The 21,093-nt window shown below is 35.8% G+C and overlaps 1 protein-coding gene across 1 annotated transcript; it reads right to left on the bottom strand.

The window, feature by feature from the left end:
• Positions 1-18,986: 18,986 nt before the first annotated feature.
• LOC142625003 (uncharacterized) lies at positions 18,987-20,598 on the bottom strand. The gene is made up of 4 exons (XM_075798717.1): positions 20,203-20,598; positions 19,935-20,159; positions 19,334-19,576; positions 18,987-19,232 (listed from the first exon to the last, which is right to left on the bottom strand). Exons 1-4 carry the CDS (start codon positions 20,596-20,598, stop codon positions 18,987-18,989), a joined length of 1,110 nt encoding a protein of 369 aa, XP_075654832.1.
• Between the last annotated feature and the right edge of the window lie 495 nt (positions 20,599-21,093).

Raw genomic sequence — 21,093 nt, 5'->3', positions numbered from 1 at the left:
ATATTAAATTTCACACCACTTTCAATAAGAGTTTTTTTTTGTTTTTAAATATAAGAATATAATAACATATTGAATTTTATTTTATTTACTATAAAACAACTAGACGACTCTTTTTTTTTTTTAAAGAACCTTCTCATTAGAAAGATGGAGTATTATTTTGAATTTGAATTGAGTAAGATAATCAAAGAATAAAATATATTTAAAAAATAATAATAAACTTAAAATTATGATTATAATTAACATAATTGATAATTTAGGAAAACAAAATTAAAAAAATTGAAAGAAAAAATTGTTAGCCTTTAAAATTTAAACTCTTATCTTCTTTTTTTCCAATGCCCCACCAAGAATAAAAATATAATGATCAAAACTATAGTTTATAAGACTGACTCTAAAACATAACATAAAGATCAAAGTTATAAAGTAGACATAATAATAGAAAACCAAATAATAATACAACTAAAAGTGCAATGTCAAAAGAACTTAACATAATTGGATATTTCTTTTCTCTCTCTTATATGTCCATGCATGATATGCTTAATAAAAGAAAAATATGCAAAGAAAAATGAAAGCAAAAAGATCAAAATGCTTTATATATAATTGCAAGCGTGTATTCTAGGAGATGTGAGAGTTATAAGATATACCTCAAAGGTGATAATTCCCATCAAATAGTTATGATCTTGTATGAGTTAAATTGATTTACTCATATCTCAAATCGTCATAACATAGAGACACTTTTGCAATCTTGCAATGTTTTCACACACAACACGCAATATTCTTTGCTACTTTTGATACATGTGCAGGTACAATGTGATTTGGCCATCATAAGGTTTACATGTGTTGATGTATGCTCACTAAACTGTCTTAACTCGTTTTTGAAATATAAAATTGGTCATACTTGTTTAGTGCATGTCTGTGTGTGTGTGTGTGTGTGTGTGTTTTTTGATCTAAATGCATGACATTTTTCTTCATTGAGAGATGATTTTGAGAGCTTAAAATGTTGTTTGGATCTTTGGTTGAATAGCATGCTTGATTGCATTCATATCTGTGTTTTTCTGTTCTTCAAAAAACAGTTTTTAAGCAATCTCGATAGCTCCTTGATAGCTCTCGACAGATAGGCTATCTATCATGACTCTTCAGCTTTTCTTTATCGTAATCTCGATAGCTCTCGATAGCTATCTCGATCAATCGAGAAACTTTCTATCTCCTTGATAGCTTCTCGATAGTTACCTCAATCCATCGAGCTTCTTTGTTAACAAACCTCTCGTTTGATCCTCGATAGCTGGTTCGACAGTAGAAAAGCACCTCTTTAAAGCTCGATAGCTCTCGATCGATCGAGCTTTATGAGGATTCTATAGAAGGAACCATCGCAATGTCTGCACTCATTTTCTCGATCTCTCTTGACAGTTTCTCTCCTTTCTCATTCCAAAACTCTTCAAACTCAAACCCCTCACCTTCCTCACTTGATCTTCGGCCTAAATCAAGTGTTCTTCATCTAGTATGATTCTTTCTCACTCATTAATCATGTATTTCACTCTTTTCTGACCTAAGTTTTGGGTTTTTGAAAAATTTTGGGGGTTTTTCAAAATTGATGAGTTTATGAAAAATTTTGGGATGGGTTTTGTATATTTGATCTTTAAACTTCATGCATTGCATCACATATACATTATAACAATGTTTCATGCATTCTAGATGTGTATTTACATTGTGCAACTGATTGTGTGCTAGTAGGTTTAGATTGGGCTGAGCCCATGATGTATTTATTTTTTGCATCTCACATGTTCGTGTATTCTCATGCATATGTACCTTTAATTCTATATATTTTGATATATGTGTTGGTTGGTACTTTTCTGAGTGTTTTCCTCTCCCTGTCTCTCTCTCTCTCTCTCTCTCTCTCTCTCTCTCTCTCTTACGTTAGTTACGTTATGGCACCGAAACATAAATCTGTCTCTCAGAACCTTCTTCGTTCTGGGGCATCTTCATCTTCTTCTCCTTCTGACCTCATTCCTTTTCACGTACGGTTCAGTGATGAGAAGGCCAAATCGGACTTCTTTAAGAACTTTTCACGACGAGGCATTCATTCAGAACGCCAAGTCATTTTGTCCATTTTTTTTACACTAATTACCCACTGTCATTTACAGTAGGAGTTGGGAGTATCTTTGTGGCATTCCTGTCACATGTCCTTTCATGATCATACAGGAGTTCTACTCCAATATGCACGGATTTGACACCTCTATACCCTAGTTTGTCACTCGCGTTCCGAGTATATGCATGGTAGTTACTCCAAGTATTGTATCCAAGGTACTACATATTCCTAGGGTAGAGTTTCCTGACTATCCTAGTTGTAAGCGTTTGAAGACTGTGTCCAAAGACGAACACTCATCTCATTTCTGTGAGACACCTTCTTTTTGGGGTGATCACCAGTTCACCCGTTGCATGACGTTTGCTAAAGGTTCAAGATTTCTTAACATGGTTATGACTTTTGTTCTCCATCCTCTCTCTCACTATAACACTATCACATAGCCTCGTGCTTACCTTTTTCTTTCCCTCATTGAGGACCTTACCATAGATTTCCCCTCTCATTTCATTCTATCCCTTATAGATGTCTATAAAGACACAGTGACCCGTGATAAGCTCATCTTCCCTTCAGCTATCACGTGGCTCCTTCGCCATTTCCCTGTTTTCTATCCTGAGTCTCCCCACTTCTCTTACATGTGTGTCATTGATGCCACTACCATTAAGTGGAGTTTTGCACAACTTCGCTTGAGGCAGACTCAAACCGAGACGGCTGCTCCTCCAGCTTCTACCACTCCATCCACCTCCGCTCCTCCATCTTCAGTGGGTGGAATGACTCTTGAAGCCATCATGGCACAACTTGTGCACGTGGATACTCGCTTTGACACACTTAATGATAAGTTATGTCAGGTAAACACTCGTATGGGTCGTATTGCACGACGACAGGCTGTGATAGGTGGTTTCACAGTTGCTTCTTCTCCATCTCCACTAGTGTCCATGAATGAGAGTGATGATGGCTCCGGCAGTGATAAGGATGAGAATACTGGCTCACCTAGTGATGATGAGATGTCTACTTGATGTATTTACCCCTTTGTCACCCGTGACAAAAAAGGGGAGTAGTTTTGAGATAAGAGTAGTCATACTCATAGGGGGAGGGTTAGTTAGGAGATAAGGGGAGTGTTCTTGAGTGTTCATGAGGGATGTAGTGAGGATTTTGATATATCATTTTCTTCTTTCTAGTTTAGATACATTGATCTTGTACATGGGTCTTGTGACCATTTTGACATACATTGTACTTATATTTGGTTTATATATTTTGATGTATGTTCTTTCACCTATCTCTACTTGTGTTGTCTCTTTTCTCTCTTTATACACATGTTTCTTATTTATTGTATGCAATCTTTTATTTCTGTTTCACACAAAGATGCCTTGATGAGTTTTGTTTAAGTGTTTCAAAAATACAGGTTGTCAAAGTATTCCTTGCCATGAACTCTCTTCTTGCAAAGTTTTACAAAAGTTTGAGTTATGATAGATTTTATTATACTTAACAAGTGAGTATGAGTTGAGTGATTTATGACTTCTCTCATATGTTCATTTGTTTGTTGTTATTTTGTCAATGATTGCTAAAGGGGGAGATTGTTAGGACATACGTGATTAGATGTTAAGAACATATGTCAACATTTTATGTATTGGCTAATCCTTTGGCAAAATGCACTTTACTTGTATTTGGATAGATCTAGGATGTGTTTAATACTTCAAGGAACAAGAGTTCAAGTCTAAGTATTGAAGCCATGCAAATCTGTCTAAGAATCAAGTAATGAAGTGCTGGATTGTAAAGCTCGATAGCTAGTATTTATCGAGGTTCAAAAGCTGCTGAAACCCTTAGCTCGACAGTTAGCTCGATAGATGGCTATCTATCGAGGTCTATGAAACTCAATTTTTCTAGACTGTTTTTCATCCAATCCGTGAGTATATGTTTGAGCTTTCTTTTCTCACAACCTAAACATATATAAGGATTATTTTAAGGGTCGTATCAGGTTGCACAGCCAAGAGCACAATTGCACAAGAGCATAAATCCTTAAGTGTAACCGAAAACCTAGTTTGCCCTAATTCTTGAAGAAGCTGCTGTGTTTGTACACCGTAGAGTTTTGTGACCAAGCAACTTCGTGATCTTCATGTGTTGAAGAATAGAAGAACTTTACAAACAACCTCCTTCTCAAGTTAGTGATCAAGTCGCGTACTGGAATCCGCGTATCTTTTAGTTAGTCACGTACTAGGAGTTGTGCAATACAAGGAGAGATTGTCACTACAGAACAAGTCCAATTAGGTATTGGAGTAAGGGTTCAGCTGTAGGTTGGTATAAGGTACTGGGATTCTTTTACTTGTAACTGCTTGTTTTGATAATAGTGGATTATCGGGAATGATGACCTTAAAATCACCCAATAGAGTTTTTGCCGTGTAGGTTTTCCTCATTCGTAAACAACTCACCGTTTCAAATATAATTTCTACTGTATTTAGTTATTTGGTGATTTGTTTGTGCTGCCACGCTCATTGCATGTAATTGAACCTTATTTATTCACTTGGCTAATTAATTGGTTAATTCATCACAAGGGGTCAATACATTTTTGGCCTATCAATATATATATTGGAGTAATTATACACAACATACTGGGAGTATATTGTGTAAAGCGGAGTATATACAGGGAGTATATACTAGGAAGAGATTAAATTCTATAAGGATGGGATGTAAAACTCATGTTTTACACCATCCAATAAGTGATTGCCACATCAGCATTTTACTTAAAATTTAATACTTTCTACCATACCTAATAACATCTAAATAAATTCTCAATTTGGTTGGATTTATATATGGGTATTAGACTTAATTGAGTGTAATTATGTTTATTCTTAAATATGTGATAAGACAATGTGACATGTTGGAATTGAAGGGGTAAAACATGAATTTTACACCATGTCCTTATAGAATTTAATCTCATACTGGGAATATATATATATATTCCCAGCATATACTCCTCATACTAGGAGTATATTTTGTAAAGCGGAGTATATACTAGGAGTGTATATATATATTGGAGCAATTATACACAACATACTGGGAGTATATTTTGTAAAGCGGAGTATATGCAGGGAGTATATATATATTGTAAATTGTACCATATTTACTGTTATTATATATTTATTATACACCAAACATACATTAGTTTGTGCTCTTTGTATATGCAATGACGCACTAATATTCATTTTAAAATTTTTGTCTAACTCTTGAAAAAAAAAAAATCTTATCAGGATAACCTCTAGGCTATGGTAAATACAAATTATCCAGTTTGAATCTTGATTAATTGTTCCATTTTTATTAAGAAAATATAATTTTTTGATAATTATATATATATATATATATATATTTTATCTCTTAAGATAATTCTTTTATTAAGATGCAATGATTTTATTTAACGTTTACTTTTTTCTAAAAAAAAAAAAAACAGAAATACTTACCTCTAAGATCTTATATGCAACTTTTTCACGTTGTCATTCATGTTTTAATGACCCGCATATTTGTCATTCATGGTGATGCTTGCTACTAGAGCAAGACACTCAAAATCAACAACCTAAGAACCATGTTAGAGAGAACCCAAAAGGGCATGTCTAATAGTGGAGAGGAAGAATTATATATTACCAATATTCATTTTTTATTTTTTGTCAACTCTTGAAAAATATCTTATAGGGATAACAATGGTAAATATGCAAATTATTCATTTTGAATCTTGATTAAATGTTCTATTTTAATTTTTAAAAAATATAGTTCGTTGTTCGATCTAGTAATGTACTTAATATTACCTCTTAGCATGATTTTTTTATTATGATGCATTGATATTATTTAAAGTTAAAATTTTTTTTTCAAATGAAAGAAAATGAGTACTTACCTATAGGATGTCGTCTGTGACTTTTCCACATTGTGATCCATACCGTCATAACTCATATTCTTGTTACTCATGGTGATGCTTGCTACTGAAACATGGCACACAAAATCTACGGCCTATGAACCTTGTTAGACAAACCCCAAATAAGCGTGTCTGATAGTGAAGAGGAAGAATTGCTGCCAATATTCTTTTTAAATTTTTTTGTCAACTCTTGAAAAAATGTCTTATAGGGATAACATTGGGTAAATACATAAATATGCATTTTGAATCTTGATTAATTGATCCATTTTAATTAAGAAAAAATAATTGTTGAACTAATTATATACTTATATTTTTACCACTTAATTTGCTACTATGGTAAGGCGCACAAAATCCACAACCTAAGGACCTTGTTAAAGAAAACCCAAAAAGGCATGTCTAATAGTTGAAGGGAAGAATTGCTACTAATATTTGTTTTTAATTTTTTGTCAACTCTCAAAAAAGTATCTTACAACAATAACATTTGGAAAATATGTAAATTATTCATTTTGAGTCTTAATTAGCTCCTCCATTTTAATTAATAAAAGGAAAAAGTTTAGCTACAAATTAAAATTGGTTGTAGTCTTTAGACTACAAACTCACTCAATATCTTTTTATTGGAGATGAATTTTGACAAATCCATTATTGGATTACATCTTCTTCTTATATCCTCAATATTTGCAAAATTTCAAGAAAATTAAAGATATTGTTGTCATCAATAAATTTTTAAATTGCAAGCTTTTGTAATTTAAAATTATGCATAAAATATAAGTTTATAGATTATATAATAAATAATATCCAATTGACACAAAATTTGACATATGTATTAACAACGTAAGAACATGCAATTCAATGATTATATTTCAAAATATGCAGTAATATTTATTTTATTGAGTGAATTTATAACCTAAGGCTACAATCAATTTTGTAATTTGGCGATCTAATTATTTACTTAATTTTTACCTCTTAGTTTGCTATGTACTAGAACTAGGCACACAAAATCCACGGCCTAAGAATCTTGTTAGAAAAAACCCAAAAGAGTATGTCTGATTCTAGAGAGGAAGCATTATTACCAATAGGACAAAGTTTGGGTTCAAAATTATAGCTACAACTTTACTCAATATATTTTTATTGGATGTGAATTTTGACAAATCCACTATTGAATTACATTTTCTTCTTATATCCTTCATGCATGCAAAATTTTCAGAAGATCAAAGATCAACATCTATGTCATCATTAATTGTTTAAATTTCAAGTTTTTGTAGTCTAAAATTCTGCATAAAAAATAAGTTTATGAATAGAATAATAAATAACATCCAATTGGCACAAAATTTTATATATGTGCTAATGATGCAAGATGCAGAAGCATCATTAGCACATATATAAAACAAGAAAGAAAACATGTTTGCTTCTAAAAATAACCTTGAATCCATAAGGGAAAAAGGGTATGGAATCCACTAGAATATAGAAAGACAAAAATTATGAATTTTATTGATTAAATAATTGTTAAAAAACTTTTTTAGATTTAAGGGTTTATTTAAGGGATCCATTAAACTTGACAGACAAGATAATATATTTTAAAATTATTTTTAATTAATACTTAACCATAACAAGAACCAAATTTGACATAAAAGTATTAAAAGCACCTAAAAACAAGGGAATTAATGCCCTAAGCCAAAAATAACATTTTTTACATAAAAATACCAAAATTAAATGATTACAAGAATTAAATTATAGATTCTATTTTACTCCAAACCCCTCCATTTGAAGCAAACTTGTCCTTGAGTTCATCTTTGAAATCTGAAATCTTCCACTCCAAATAAACAAATACATCAAATGCTTGAGCCCCATGATCATCTTTCAATACTTGCAATTCATCAATGGAATAAACAAATCAACTTGAATTTCTTTTCCTTGGTCTTCATGTAATTGTAGAGATATACCAAATAAGAATTGACAATTGCATCAAATATATCAACCCAAATAAAATCTGTAAGGACACAATTCAAATTCCCAAACCACGACTGGGAGGAAAATGGGCTTGAAAGGCCTTTCTTCACAATGAATTTGTAGAGGATGGGTTTGTAATTTAGATTTCAAGGATGGCTTTAGACAATCACAAAAAGAACGGGCTTTGGGCCCAATGGAACAAAACAAAGAATCGTTTGCAAAGAGTAAGATTGAGAATTCCTCCTCGGACTGTTTCCGAGGATAGTTTCTAATAGTATTTCTCAAGTGTGGATACAAATATTGATTATCATACACTTTTTCTTTCTCAAAAAGCCTCCCCCTTCTTCGTATGCCTTCCCCCCTATTTATACTCCTCCTCTTCTCTTCATCATCTTCCACTCTCTGACTGCAACCCTGATTTTTGGATACTTGTCCCATCCATTCTTCCCTAAAGCCCGCTGGGATTTGGGACCAAGTTCCAAGCTCTATGCTCAGGTCCCATCCTTCCATCTATGCTGTCCGCGTATCAATTACAGAGTCTTTAATACATGGGCGGTGGTAGCAGCTTTACTTTAGACATTCCACCGTTCTTTCTACTGTCTTCCACGTACACTGTGTATCCTCGGCTTCACATTCCGAGGACAAATCTACTCCTCGGACGGTATGGGACACTTAAATACTCCACGATCATTTTGATGTTTTCGGATTTGGGTTTCTAGCCCAAAAGACCTTGTTGGGCCGTCCATTATAAATTATTGGGCCCAATACCCCTACAAAATCAATAAATTTTTGTGTATCGCTTACCATCAAAATAAAAGGATCTTAAGATTAACAATCATATGATTTGAGTTCATTGAGATCCTTGAAACTTTCATCTTCAATTGTCTCTGCCATCTCGACTTCAAGATCTTTTCCTATAATAAGGTCTTCATTAATCTCTTCCACAATCTTAATTTCAGATTCTTCTTCTATAATAATGCCTTCATTAATTTCCTCAGAAATATCTATATTTTCTTCAAGAAAAATATGTTGTTCAACATACAATTCTTCTCTTGATGGTGGAATATATGGTTCTTCAAAATAACATAAGTGTGAACTTCTTGACCAATAATAATCTTGTTTTGTACATGACAAAAATTCATCACAATCCAAGTGATAATGTTTGATAGCAAGCATCTTTTTCATCCTTCTTCATGAATGAATTTTGTTTTTACCTTGTCTGATTCTATTAGTCTATATTCATTTCCACCAACGGAAGGCATACTCACTAAGTTTATACAAAGAAAGTTTAAATTTTTCTTCATGACAAATATTGTCATAGTCAAATAAGTCCTCTAGATCAAGCAACCAATCAAGAAAATCTACTTTATAAAAATAACCATTAAAACTTGCAATTATTCTATAAGGCCTATATGAAATTCACTTACCATTGGGTCATCCGTGAGTTATATCTTCGCGACAGCTATCCCTATTATTTTCATGTTCCAACGATGACATCCTAACAAAGATATTTGTGAGTTCAAGTTGTACGTCATGTAATAATTGCTAAGTTTTTATCACTGGAATTGCTATCGTCTCATACGTTAGCTACTAGATCGAGAGAAGTCAAGGCTCTAATAGCAACTGATGCGAGATGCGGAAGCTTTAAGAAGCAGAACACATCTACTTCTAGAAAATAAAAAACAAAACATGTTTGGTTCTGAAAATAACCTCGAATCTGTGAGGGTTCCTTCAATCCACAAGAAAAAATTGCTGGAATTCACTAGAAAATAGAAAAACAAAAAGTCTGAATTTTATTAATTGAATAATTCTTATAAAAATAAAAACGTTTACAAACTTAGGAGTCTATTTAAGAGCTCCATAAAACTTAATAGACAAGAAAATATATTTTAAAATAACTCATAATATGATATCTAACTATGGCAAGAACCAAATTTGACCTAAAAAGTATTAAAAGCTCCAAAAACAATGAAATAAATGCCCTAGAATTAAAATAATTTTTTTTTACATAAAAATACCAAAATTAAATAATTTCAAAAATTAAATTGTAGATTTTGTCTTACATCAGCTAAAGAAAATGCATTCCAACAGTTAGATTTTCAAAATATGTAATTATGTTAATTGTTTTAACGGGAGTTGTATCTATTGACTACAACTAAGTTTGTAGTCAAACTTTGTCATTGCCAATATTTATTTTTAATTTTTTGTCATCAACTTTTGAAAAAATATCTTATAAAGATAACGTTTGATAGATATGTAAATTATTCATTTTGAATATACTCATTGCTCCATTTTAATTAAGAGAACGGTTCCTTTTGCATCTTGTTAAGAGTTAACAAGACATACATCCTTTTCTTTTAATAGAATGTTGCCACATCACTCACTATTTTAGCCTCCTGCTGAGATAAAAATAGAAAATTAAAAAACAATGCTGACTCATTTTTCTTTTGAAGAAAAATTAACAGAGCTTCGATCAATTGCTCTCAATCGTAGTTATAAATTTCGTTATTTTCTGCTCGGAATAGCCTGAATTTTCTAATCCAATTAGTTAAATCACCCCTTTTTTTGAGAAACTTTTATTACTTTACTTATATAAGGCATTTTATTATTGTTTTCCTTTAACAATGTGTTTTTCTTGTTTACTTTACTCACATATGACATGCAAGGTTTTTTTTCTTCGTTAATATGCTCATATATGACATATTATATATATACTTATATTATGTAATGATGATATAAGTATTGCATTATTTAATTTTGAATTAATAATTTGATGTGGTATAATATTGCATGATGCTAACTTAGCAATAACTCCAAAATGGTATGTTGAAAAAGACTGATACCAAAATGTTCCATTCCAGGCAAATTGAAATGGTATTTACAACATTGCTCTTAACATTCTTAGTTTAAGTAGTATACTACTAGTATTTTGTCATTGCAATGTTTATAATATAAAAATAAATAAATATCTTCGCAAGAGAGGCGAAGGAAATTGCACAGACTGATACCAAAATGTTCCATTCCAGGCAAATTGAACAAGGTTTTCAGACCGAACCGGACCTGGAGGTCGGACCGTGAAAACCAAGAACTGGATGGAAATTCGGTTTTTTAAGTATAGAGAACCAGGCATATGTGGCAATTCTGTGAACCCCTAAAACCGAGATTGAACCCCTAAAACCGAGGTTGCACCGCATGGTCCAACCCCTTATCAACTTTTTTTTTTTAATAAAAACAACTTAACACAATTTTATTCTACTAAATTAAATTATCCATCTCTTGCAAGGAATAAAACAAAATTATAATCAAAATCCTTCAAAGATATTCAACTTTACTTCAAAAATTAATCATAAATTTTAATGTTTTCATGGTTATTATTTATTTTATTTTATTATTAAATATACACTACAAAAAACACAGGCTATAGCCGCATTTTTTTGGCCGCGTTTATAAAAAAAACGCGGCTTTCTAAGGAACGCAGCTATAGACCTAATCTATAGCTATGTTTTTGAAAAACACGGCTTTAGGTCCCCCTCTGGCTGTATTTTCAAACGCAACTCCAGCCGAATAATTTTTTTTAAAAAGTGGGACCTGGAGCTGTGTTTTCAAACGCAGCTCTAGCCGAATAAATTTTTTTTAAAAGCAAGACCTGGAGCTACGCTTAGAAATGCAGCCAGAGGGGAACCTATAGCCGCATTTTTAAAAACGCGGTTATAGCTCCCCCTCTAGCTGTGTTTCTAAACGCAGCTCCAGCCGAATAAATTTTCTTAAAAGTGGGACCTAGAGCTGCGCTTATAAACGCAGCTAGAGGGGGACCTATAGTTGTGTTTTTGAAAAACGCAGCTATAGGTCCCCCTCTAGCTGCGTTTACAAATGCAGCTCCAGCCGAATAAATTTTTTTTTAAAGTGGGACCTGGAGCTGCATTTGGAAACGCAGCCTGAGGGGGACCTGTAGCCGTGGCTCACGAAAAAAAAAAAAAAAAAAAAAAAAAATCTTAAGCTTCCCACATGCCCCCCCTTTCCCACCTACATCCTCACCGACCCCCACTTTCATCTTTTGATTTTTTTTCTCTTTATTTTTTTTCTTTCTTCATTCTTCACTCAACGCTTCAGGTTCTTCTCTCTTTCCTTCTTCTTCCTTTTTTTTTTTTTCCTTTTCTTTCTTCCTTCTTCACTAACTCTTCAGGTTCTTCTCTCTTTTTTTTCTTTTTTTTTTTTCCTTTTTCTTTCTTCCTTCTTCACTCCAACGTAACTCTTTTTTATTTATTTTTTATTCTTTGTTTCTTTGGAGTTCCTGCTTCTTCTTTTCTTTCTTTCTTTTTTTACTCCTTTCTTCTGCAAGTCACGACATGTTTTTTTTTTTTCTTCTTCACTCTAGCACAACTCTTTTTTTTTCCTTTGTTTCTTTGCAGCTACTTCTTCTTTTTTTCTTCATCTCAAGCACACTGATTTGTCTATAGATCTAGTTTTTTTTTTTTTTTTGTTATTTTATGTTTAGTTAGTAAGAAAATGGAGGAAATGCTGAAAATTTTGAATTTGTGCTATTGTGTCGCTGATGTTGTGCTTATGTTTAAATGAGTTTGTGTTCTTGAGCTTGTTCTTTTGTGTTTTTGAGCTTGTACTTGTGTTCCTTGAATAGATTTAGTGTTAGATTTGGGTTGGCTTTATTGAATGAGAGGAGATTCATGGGTTTGTGTTCTTATATTTTGGAGCAAGTTGTGGTTGTATTGTTAGTATGTTGTGTTTGATTTTGAATTTTTTGGGTGTGTTTGTGTTGTGAGTACGTTGTGTTTGATTTTGAAATTTTTGGGTTTGTGTTTGATTTTGAATTTTCTGGGTTTGTGTTTAATTTTGAATTTTTTTGGTTTGAATTTTGAATTTTTTGGGGGAAAAAAAACACCCAGAATTTTTTTTTGTTTTTTTTGTTTTTACAAAAACCTATAGCCGTGGTTACAAATGCAGCTCAAAGCGGGTCTGTGGCTGCGTTTTTCAAAAATGCGACTATAGGTCTCAGACTATAGCCGTGGTTAAAAAACACGGCTTTAGGTCTGATCTTTAGCCGCGGTTATAAAAACACGGCTATAGACCCCTTTTTTGTAGTAATATGCTTGAAAATCATTAAATTTCCCTCACATATATAGATATATTCATCAATTTTGCTAGTTTTATAAATTTAATATCTATATTTAGGCTTTAATTAATTATTAAATTAATTATGATATCATCACGGTTCGACCCCGATTTGACCTCGGTTCAACCTCAAAAACCTTGAACCTTGAACCTTGAACCACTCCCTTTTACAATTCAATGAACGGTCCAGGTCCGAAAACCTTGAAATTGAAATAGTATCTAGAACATTGCTTTAAACATTCTTAGTTTAAGTAGTATACTACTAGTATTTTGTCATTGCAATGTTTATAATATAAAAATAAATAAATATCTTCGCAAGAGAGGTGAAGGAAATTGCACAATGCCTAATTTCTTTTCGTCCAAAATTTATTTACTTCTCCAATTTGTCACAGCTTAAGAAATGTATCAGTTGAGGAAAGAGTTTTCCTAGCAGCTGCTGAAGTTGTGAAAACAACAATGAGCAATTTGATCGTTAAAAAGCGAAAGCGAGAATTTAGAAAGAGCAAGAAATGATAGAAAAAATAAACAGTGATGTGCTTCTTGCAACGAAAATAACTCTTTTAAAACTAATTTTTGGATCAACTATACATGTTTCATCTATAATTTTTAGTTCTCGGAAACCTAGTGAGGCACCTAGACTGGCCCAAGTATTAAATGGATCGTTTTTGCTTATGATCCTGTTAAACCCATTCAAACCCGACAGGTATGTGGCGAACCGGGTAACCCAAATGGTTTATATAACCCAATTTATTGACTTTTTGTACTATTTTTAAGGTGTTATAATATGATAATTTAAAGAGGAGAAAACGTAAAGAATTTTTTTTTAAAAAATGCACCTCTCTATCTGTTTACCTACCTCCAAGACTCTCATTTCATTATTGTGAAACCTTGATTTTGGATTATAATTGCAAGTTTAATTTAAGTATATCAGTATATGTCTAATTTTTTTTTAATTTACATATTTATGTTACGATATCTCAAACTTATTTTTATATTTTTTTTATAAAAAAAAAAATTATTTAACCTTGCGGTTTGACCAATAACCCATTAATTGAACCAATGACCTAGTAACTCGACTCATAAACCGGGCCAGTATCCGAGTTGGGTTTAATAACTATGGTTATGTTAACTCTTAATAGGATGCAAATTGAACGCTAAGAAAATGAGAAATGATATGTCCTCAACATTTTCATAATATTTTTATAACACATCTTAAGTGGCAGGTTGTTACTAGTTGTTATTGTTGGGATAAAAAAAGTGATCTTAGTGTTAAGTTCAAATTTGAACCAATAACAACTAACCACATGTGGTTTGTTGTGAAAATATTGTAAAAATGTTATGGACGTAGCATCTCTCTAAGAAAATATAGTTTGTTGGCCTAATTATATACTTAATTTTAACTCTTAACATAATTTTTTATTTTGATGCAATGGTTTTATTTATGTTAGTCACGGTAATGTTTGTTGTTATGAGCAAAACATACAAAATCCACAGCCCAAGACCGTGTTAGACATAACCCAAAAGCGCGTCTGATAATGGAGAGGAAGAATTACTACCAGTTCTAATCTTCGAAACTTTATTTTTCAACTCTTAAAAAATATCTTATAGGGATAACATTTGGTAATATAAAAATTATTTATTTTGAATCTTGATTAAGTGCTCCATTTTAATTCAAAAATTATTTGTTTTCATCAAATTATGTACTTAATTTTTACTTCCTATATAGCATAATTATTTATTATGAGGGAATGATTTTATTTAATGTTTACAATTTTACAAATGAAAGAAAGCGAGTACTTACTAGTAGGATCTTAATGATGTCTTGAAATCATCAGTGAATTGTTGGCTCCAAAACACTCTAATGGGTACCTGTGGAATGAGAACAAAATAAACCAAACAGAAAACACTGATGTGGTATCGGCTAAGAACCCTCCGAAGATTAAGTTAGTGAATGAGAAATCTCTAAGAACTCTATAGAGATAGAGCTAGGGATTTTCTGCGTACCTGAGAAAAGAGGAGACTTAGTGCTTATATAGTCACGAGTAGTGAATCGAGATCCCTGAGAAGTAAGGATTTTTCCTTGTGAAGGGTATTTGGTGTCAGGGTTTCCGTGATTCCAGGGTGCCTATCCATATGAGAAAGATACATGAATGTAATAAAATCTAGGTACGTGATGTGCAAGGTATTTCCATATATGAGCCTGAATGGGGACCACGCACAGTCATGCAAGACTCATTAGCTTCATGGTCCCGTCGGTCTTATGGCCTACCATCGCTCCAATTTCTCCCATCGATTTTAGGGGCGTTAGGCTTTTGAAGGTGTGATTGGTTGATTAAGGTCCTTTGTCTTTTTGTGAAGTTGACGACCCCGTAGAGGCTGTTAGTCTCCCTTGCCTTCTTCCTTATAGCCAACGTATTTGCCTAAAATATCCTCATCAGCTACCCCCTACTCCATGGTTCAGTTGGTCTTAGCTGACGAGCTGTGGAGTATTATGAGCATTAATTATAGCTTTTTTCGAAAAAAGGAATCATTAAATGTCTTTAAACGGTTTTGACTCAAATGCTAGATGACACATGGCATTAGCTAGTTGGTTGTGCTTCTAATCGTAGGCGTCGCTTCGTATACTATGCCCCCTTGCTCTATAAATAGTTCCTCCCCTCCTCCTCATTTTCCTTTACTTTGGCTTTGAGAGTTTTTTGAGACCTAGATTTGTTGTGCCATCATTCAAACTGCCTGACATTCTCGATCCGTCGGCTTTCGAAGGAACCGTCACTTTTAATCCTTCGTCCGTTTCTTTTTGTAAGTTCTCTTTGCCTTACTTTCCTTTTCTCAATCTATCTTCTTTCCCTTTTTTCTTATTTTTTCTTCAGTGACCCATCAAATAAGTTCTTAGAAAACCTCCGTCGCTTGTAGGTGGATAGATGTCAGATAGACAAGCAACGAGTAAATTATCGTCATTAGTCCGTGAGGGTGTGGGCTATGACAAGGTCTATCCATCGAGGCATGAGCCCAATGATGATTTCCCTCGGTCCCTTGAAAAGGAACCTTCTACCTAACTTCTTAGTGAAGAAGGAGAGGACGAAGAAGACGAGGAAGGGTATGAGGAAAATGACAAGGGAGGCAAAGGTGAGGAGGATGAGGAAAGTGTGGAAGATAAGGAAAATGAGGGGCATCAATCTGAGGGAGTAAAGTCAGTAGGTCAAGTGGATAGGGGTGTCCATCCTTTTATTCTTCCCTTGATATGGAAGATCAACGACTTCTACCTGACGATGTCTGATAAGGTGTTCAACACCCTTCGAGATCATTACCAAATCCCTGAGAATATTCCCCTTCGTCTACCCCAAAAGTTTAAAAAATGCTATTCTGGGAAGACTAGGGACGTCGGCATGTATAATGCCATGTTTGTCACAGGGTTGAGGCTTATGTTGATGGATTTACACCGTCAGCTTGCCAATTATTTGGGTCTATCCATCAACTAGATCGCTCACAATGCGTGGAGAATATTTATTGAAGCCGAAGTAATCTGGGGCCAGCTTAGTGGTAGGAACTGTCAACACCATCTGTTTTACATGTATCTAACACCCTTATTTTGCTTTTCAGCCTAGGTCCGTCTACAAATATCTAATAAGCAGGAGGCCTTCATCTGTCACGTGTTGGAGATTCCTCTCAAACAAAGGAAGTGGAAGGACCTTGTCACCCTCGACACCTTTCACGCGTATTGTGGTGGTCCTGAACCGACACCTGTAGCCCGTCGATTACACACCTTCTCCCATCGACGTAAGTTTCAAACTTATCATCCAATCCAAATTATGTACTTTCTTACTAACGTCCATTTTCTCTGCAGAAATGGAATCAAGACAACAAAGAGCCTTGGTAAGGAAAGCTATCGCCACGCACAAGCAACAGCAGCTAGCTTTGGGGCCGACCACTAAGGGGCTAACAAGGCCACTTTGAAGAGGAAAAACGATAGTAAGAAGGGTAAGGATGACCATCCGCCTAAGAAAGGAATAGGCCCATCAGGAAACCATCAACAGAAGCCTCTATCTCCACCACCCCCTTATCTTGGTGTAGGTACAGGGCTAATGACGGGTAAAGGGCCTGTTATTTCTAACCCCGTTCACAGGATGGTCACTCATAAGGACTACACCGTCGAGATGGTCAACTTGATTATCAAGGAGACAAACTTACATCCTTGTGGTGAGCTTTTGTCGAAGGACTTGGGCACTTCTGGCCTCTTCGACCTGTCCAGGGTACGTTTCCGTCGGTTATGGTACTTAGTTTATTTTTTGCGCTATCGTTTTAACTGTTGGTTTTTATTTAAGGTACTTATGCACATGAAGGCGCTATAGGATAGGTGTGTGGCCAGCAAGGGGTTCATCTAGCAACTTTAGAAGCGTTAAGAGATATAGCTACAGGAACGAGCGCTGTACATGAAAGCCTTCTGCACCCTCATTGAGGAACCAATGGCAAAAATTGCTATACTACTCTTCGTGAGCAAATGGAGAAAGCTAGAGCCAACACCATGGCAGAGTTTTGGACCTCGCAACCTTACTTTGACGCGTGCATGCTTATTATGGGGACAGGTTTGACGACTACTTAAAGCAAGACGGGTCCGTCTACCCCGATCTAGACTTGTCCAAGATCACCATAGATGACACCGTACCACAGACACCTAGAGGTGAAGAAACCGACGACTCCGTCCACACAGTTGATCAAGAAGTGAAGGATGACGACGCGGTCCATGATCAATCTGCCCCCAAGGACACTCCTGTAGCTTCGTCCACTGCAAATCCATCGTCTGGAGATGGCCTAGCTTCCCTGAACCCGAAGCCTTCTAATGTTCCTCCATCATGATTTTTTCGATCCTCTTTTCAAGTTGTACTTTAAGTTTTTTTTTTATGAGTTTATTTATCAAACAATAGTGAACGCCCTTTTGGTTTTTGCGCTTTTATGCAAAACATTTCACCCTGCAAGGTTTGTGTACTTTCTTTACAACAATATTTTTCATGGCATATTTTAGCTAACATGTTGTGAGCCAAGTATCCGTTAGCAACCTCGTAGCTAGGACTTGTTAAAAATTTTAAACATTGAGCATCCATCTGTCTACCCTTTAAATAGGATAGGATATTTGTTAAGACTAGGTACTTGTTGGTATCCTGGGTCATTTGCCGACTAGGTACCTGTTGGTAACCTGGGTCATTTGCCTATCCCATAGGTGGGACTTATGATAATTCTTAAGACTAGGCACCCATCGATATCTGTGATCGTCTGTCCACCTTGTAGGTAGGACTTAAGATGATTTTTGAGGACCAGGTACTTGTCGGTATACGTGGTCATTTGTCCACCAAGTAGGTAGGACTTAGGATCATATTTAAGGACCATGTACCCGTCAGTATCCGTGGTCATCCATCCACCCCGTATGTAGGACTTAGGATGATATTTAAGGACCACGTACCCGTCAGTATCCGTGGTCATCCATCCACCCCGTAGGTAGGACTTAGGATGATATTTAAGGACCAAGTACTCATCGATATCTATGGTCGTCTGTCTACCCCGTAGGTAGGACTTAATACGATTTGAGGAGGAGGAGAGAATAAAGCAATATTTATGATAATTCTTCCAAGTCATATTAATGATAGCAAGGTCCAAAAAAGAAACTTAACATCCTAACATCTCTTGACATTCAAATTTTGATAAGAATAAAAACATAAAAAGGAAAATACAACATAAGCTACATTCGACTACTACTGGTAGTATTTCCTTAAGTGCTCAGTGTTCCACAGGTAATGGAGCCTCTACCTGTCGAGGGTTTCCAAGTAGTAAGTCCCCTTCCTATAGTAGTCAACGATCTTGTATGGTCCCTTCCAATTGGGGCCCAACTTGCCTTGTGAGGGATCCTTGGTGATTGTTGTTACCTTCCTTAAGACCAAACCCCCCAACCTAGAAGTTGGTGTTGTAGTGTTTTGCCATTAGGTCTTGATAACGAGCCATCCTTTGCTCTGACGTCGCTCTGACTTCCTCAAGGAGGTTCAACTGTAAGCGCAATCCTTCTTCATTCCTTACACCATTATGGTGGGATATTCGATAGCTAGTCAGTCCTATTTCTGCAGGGATGATGGCCTCGTGTCCATAAGCGAGGTGAAAAGGAGTCTCTCCTATTGGTGTGGCAGCCGTTGTTCTATATGCCTAAAGGAAACTGGGTAACTCATCTAGCCATATGCCCTTTGCCCCTTCAAGCCGAGTCTTGATCATTTTGAGTAGGGATCAGTTTGTAACTTCAACCTAACCGTTGACTTGGGGTGAGCACGAGAGAAGTAGTGGTTCTTGACTCCTAACTGTCGGCAGAAGTCTCTAAATGCGTCATTGTCAAATTGCTTGCCATTGTCAAAGACGAAGAACCTAGGAATCCCGAAGCGGTAAATGATGCTTTTCCAATCGAAGTTTCGGACATTCCTCTCTATGATAGTAGCCAATGGCTTTACCTCGACCCATTTGGTAAAGTAGTCAATTCCTACGATAAGGAACTTGAGCTGCCGCACAACGATAAGGAAAGGTCCCACTATATCCAACCCCCACTAAGTGAACGGCTAGGGGGCGCTCATTGGTATGAATTCCTCTGTTGGTTGTCGTATGATATTACTAAATCACTGGCATTTGTCACATGCCCTTACGTAGGACTGGGCATCCTTCTGCATAGTGGACCAATAGTATCTAGCCCGTATTAGCTTGTGAACCAACAAGCGTGCCCCCAAGTGGTTCCCGCATATTCCTTCATGTACTTCTCTCATGAAATAGTCTGCTTTGCCAAGGGCTAGGCATGTTGAATACGGACAAGAGAAACCCCTTTTGTAAAGGACAACCCAATATTAGGAAACGTGCAGACTACACCTTTAGTCTACGGGAAGCGTTGTGATCTTCTGGCAATGTCCCATCTTTAAGGTAAGATATGATGGGTGTTGTCCAATCGGTCCCTGTGGGGATGACCTGCACTTCTAATTTGTCAATGGCAGGAGCATATTGCATGAAGGATAATACCTTATTAGTAGTGTTCATATAATCCACGGATGCAGCTTTGGCCAAGCGGTCTGCTCGCTCGTTCTCCTCTCTTAGGATCTGTATAAAATTCTAAGAATCCATCACCTGTTTTGCTTTTGACCATGCTTAAATACTTCTTCATCTGCTCTCCTTTTGCCTCATAATTGCTGTTAATGTGCCCAACCACAACCTGCGAATTGCAATGCATGATTGCTAACGTGGCACCTACTGCTTTAGCCAAGTCAATTCCCGAAAGGACCGCTTTGTACTCTGCCTCGTTGTTAGTTGTCGAGAATTGGAGGTAGACCGCACACTTTACTATATCTCTTTCTGGTGTTCGTAGCAAGACCCCAGCTCCTCCTACCCGCTGATTAGAAAATCCATTTGTCCATACCATCCAGGCTGTCAGTTCCTCTTCTTCGACTCCTCCCATAGTGAACTCTGCAACAAAATTAGCTAGTGCCTGTGCTTTGATCGCGGTTCGAGATCGGTATTGGATGTGAGCTCTATTGCCCATAGGACCAGTCGCCCTGCTGCCTCCAGGTTATTCATCGTTCTCCACAATTGTTTGTCAATTTGGACCACTATGGTATGTGCTTAAAAGTATGGCCTAAGCTTCTATGCAGTGGTGATCAGCTCAAAGGCTAGCTTTTCCATTGAGGGGTATTGTCCTTCAGCACCTCGCAACGCTCGGCTAATGTAGTAGATGGACAACTACACTTGGTCTTCCTCCCGTACCAGGGCGGAACTGACGGCCGTCTAGGATACAGCTAAATAGAGGGAGATCTCTTCACCAGGCTTGGATGGGCTGAGTAGTAGGGGAGACGTGAGGTAGGTCTTCAACTCTTCAAAAGCCTTCTAGCACTCACCGGTCCACTCGAAGGCTTTCTGTATCACCTTGAAGAAAGGTAGACACTTATCTATTACCCTAAACCTGTTAAGGGCCGCAACCCTACCGTTTAGGCTTTGCACCTCCTTGACATTCTTCGAAGGGGCCATCTCTACTATCGCC

Source organism: Castanea sativa, chromosome 2 (genome assembly GCF_040712315.1).
Source record: "Castanea sativa cultivar Marrone di Chiusa Pesio chromosome 2, ASM4071231v1".
Taxonomy (NCBI): domain Eukaryota; kingdom Viridiplantae; phylum Streptophyta; class Magnoliopsida; order Fagales; family Fagaceae; genus Castanea; species Castanea sativa.
The sequence above is the reverse complement of the archived record's forward strand: the minus strand, read 5'-3'. Positions and strand labels throughout refer to the sequence as shown.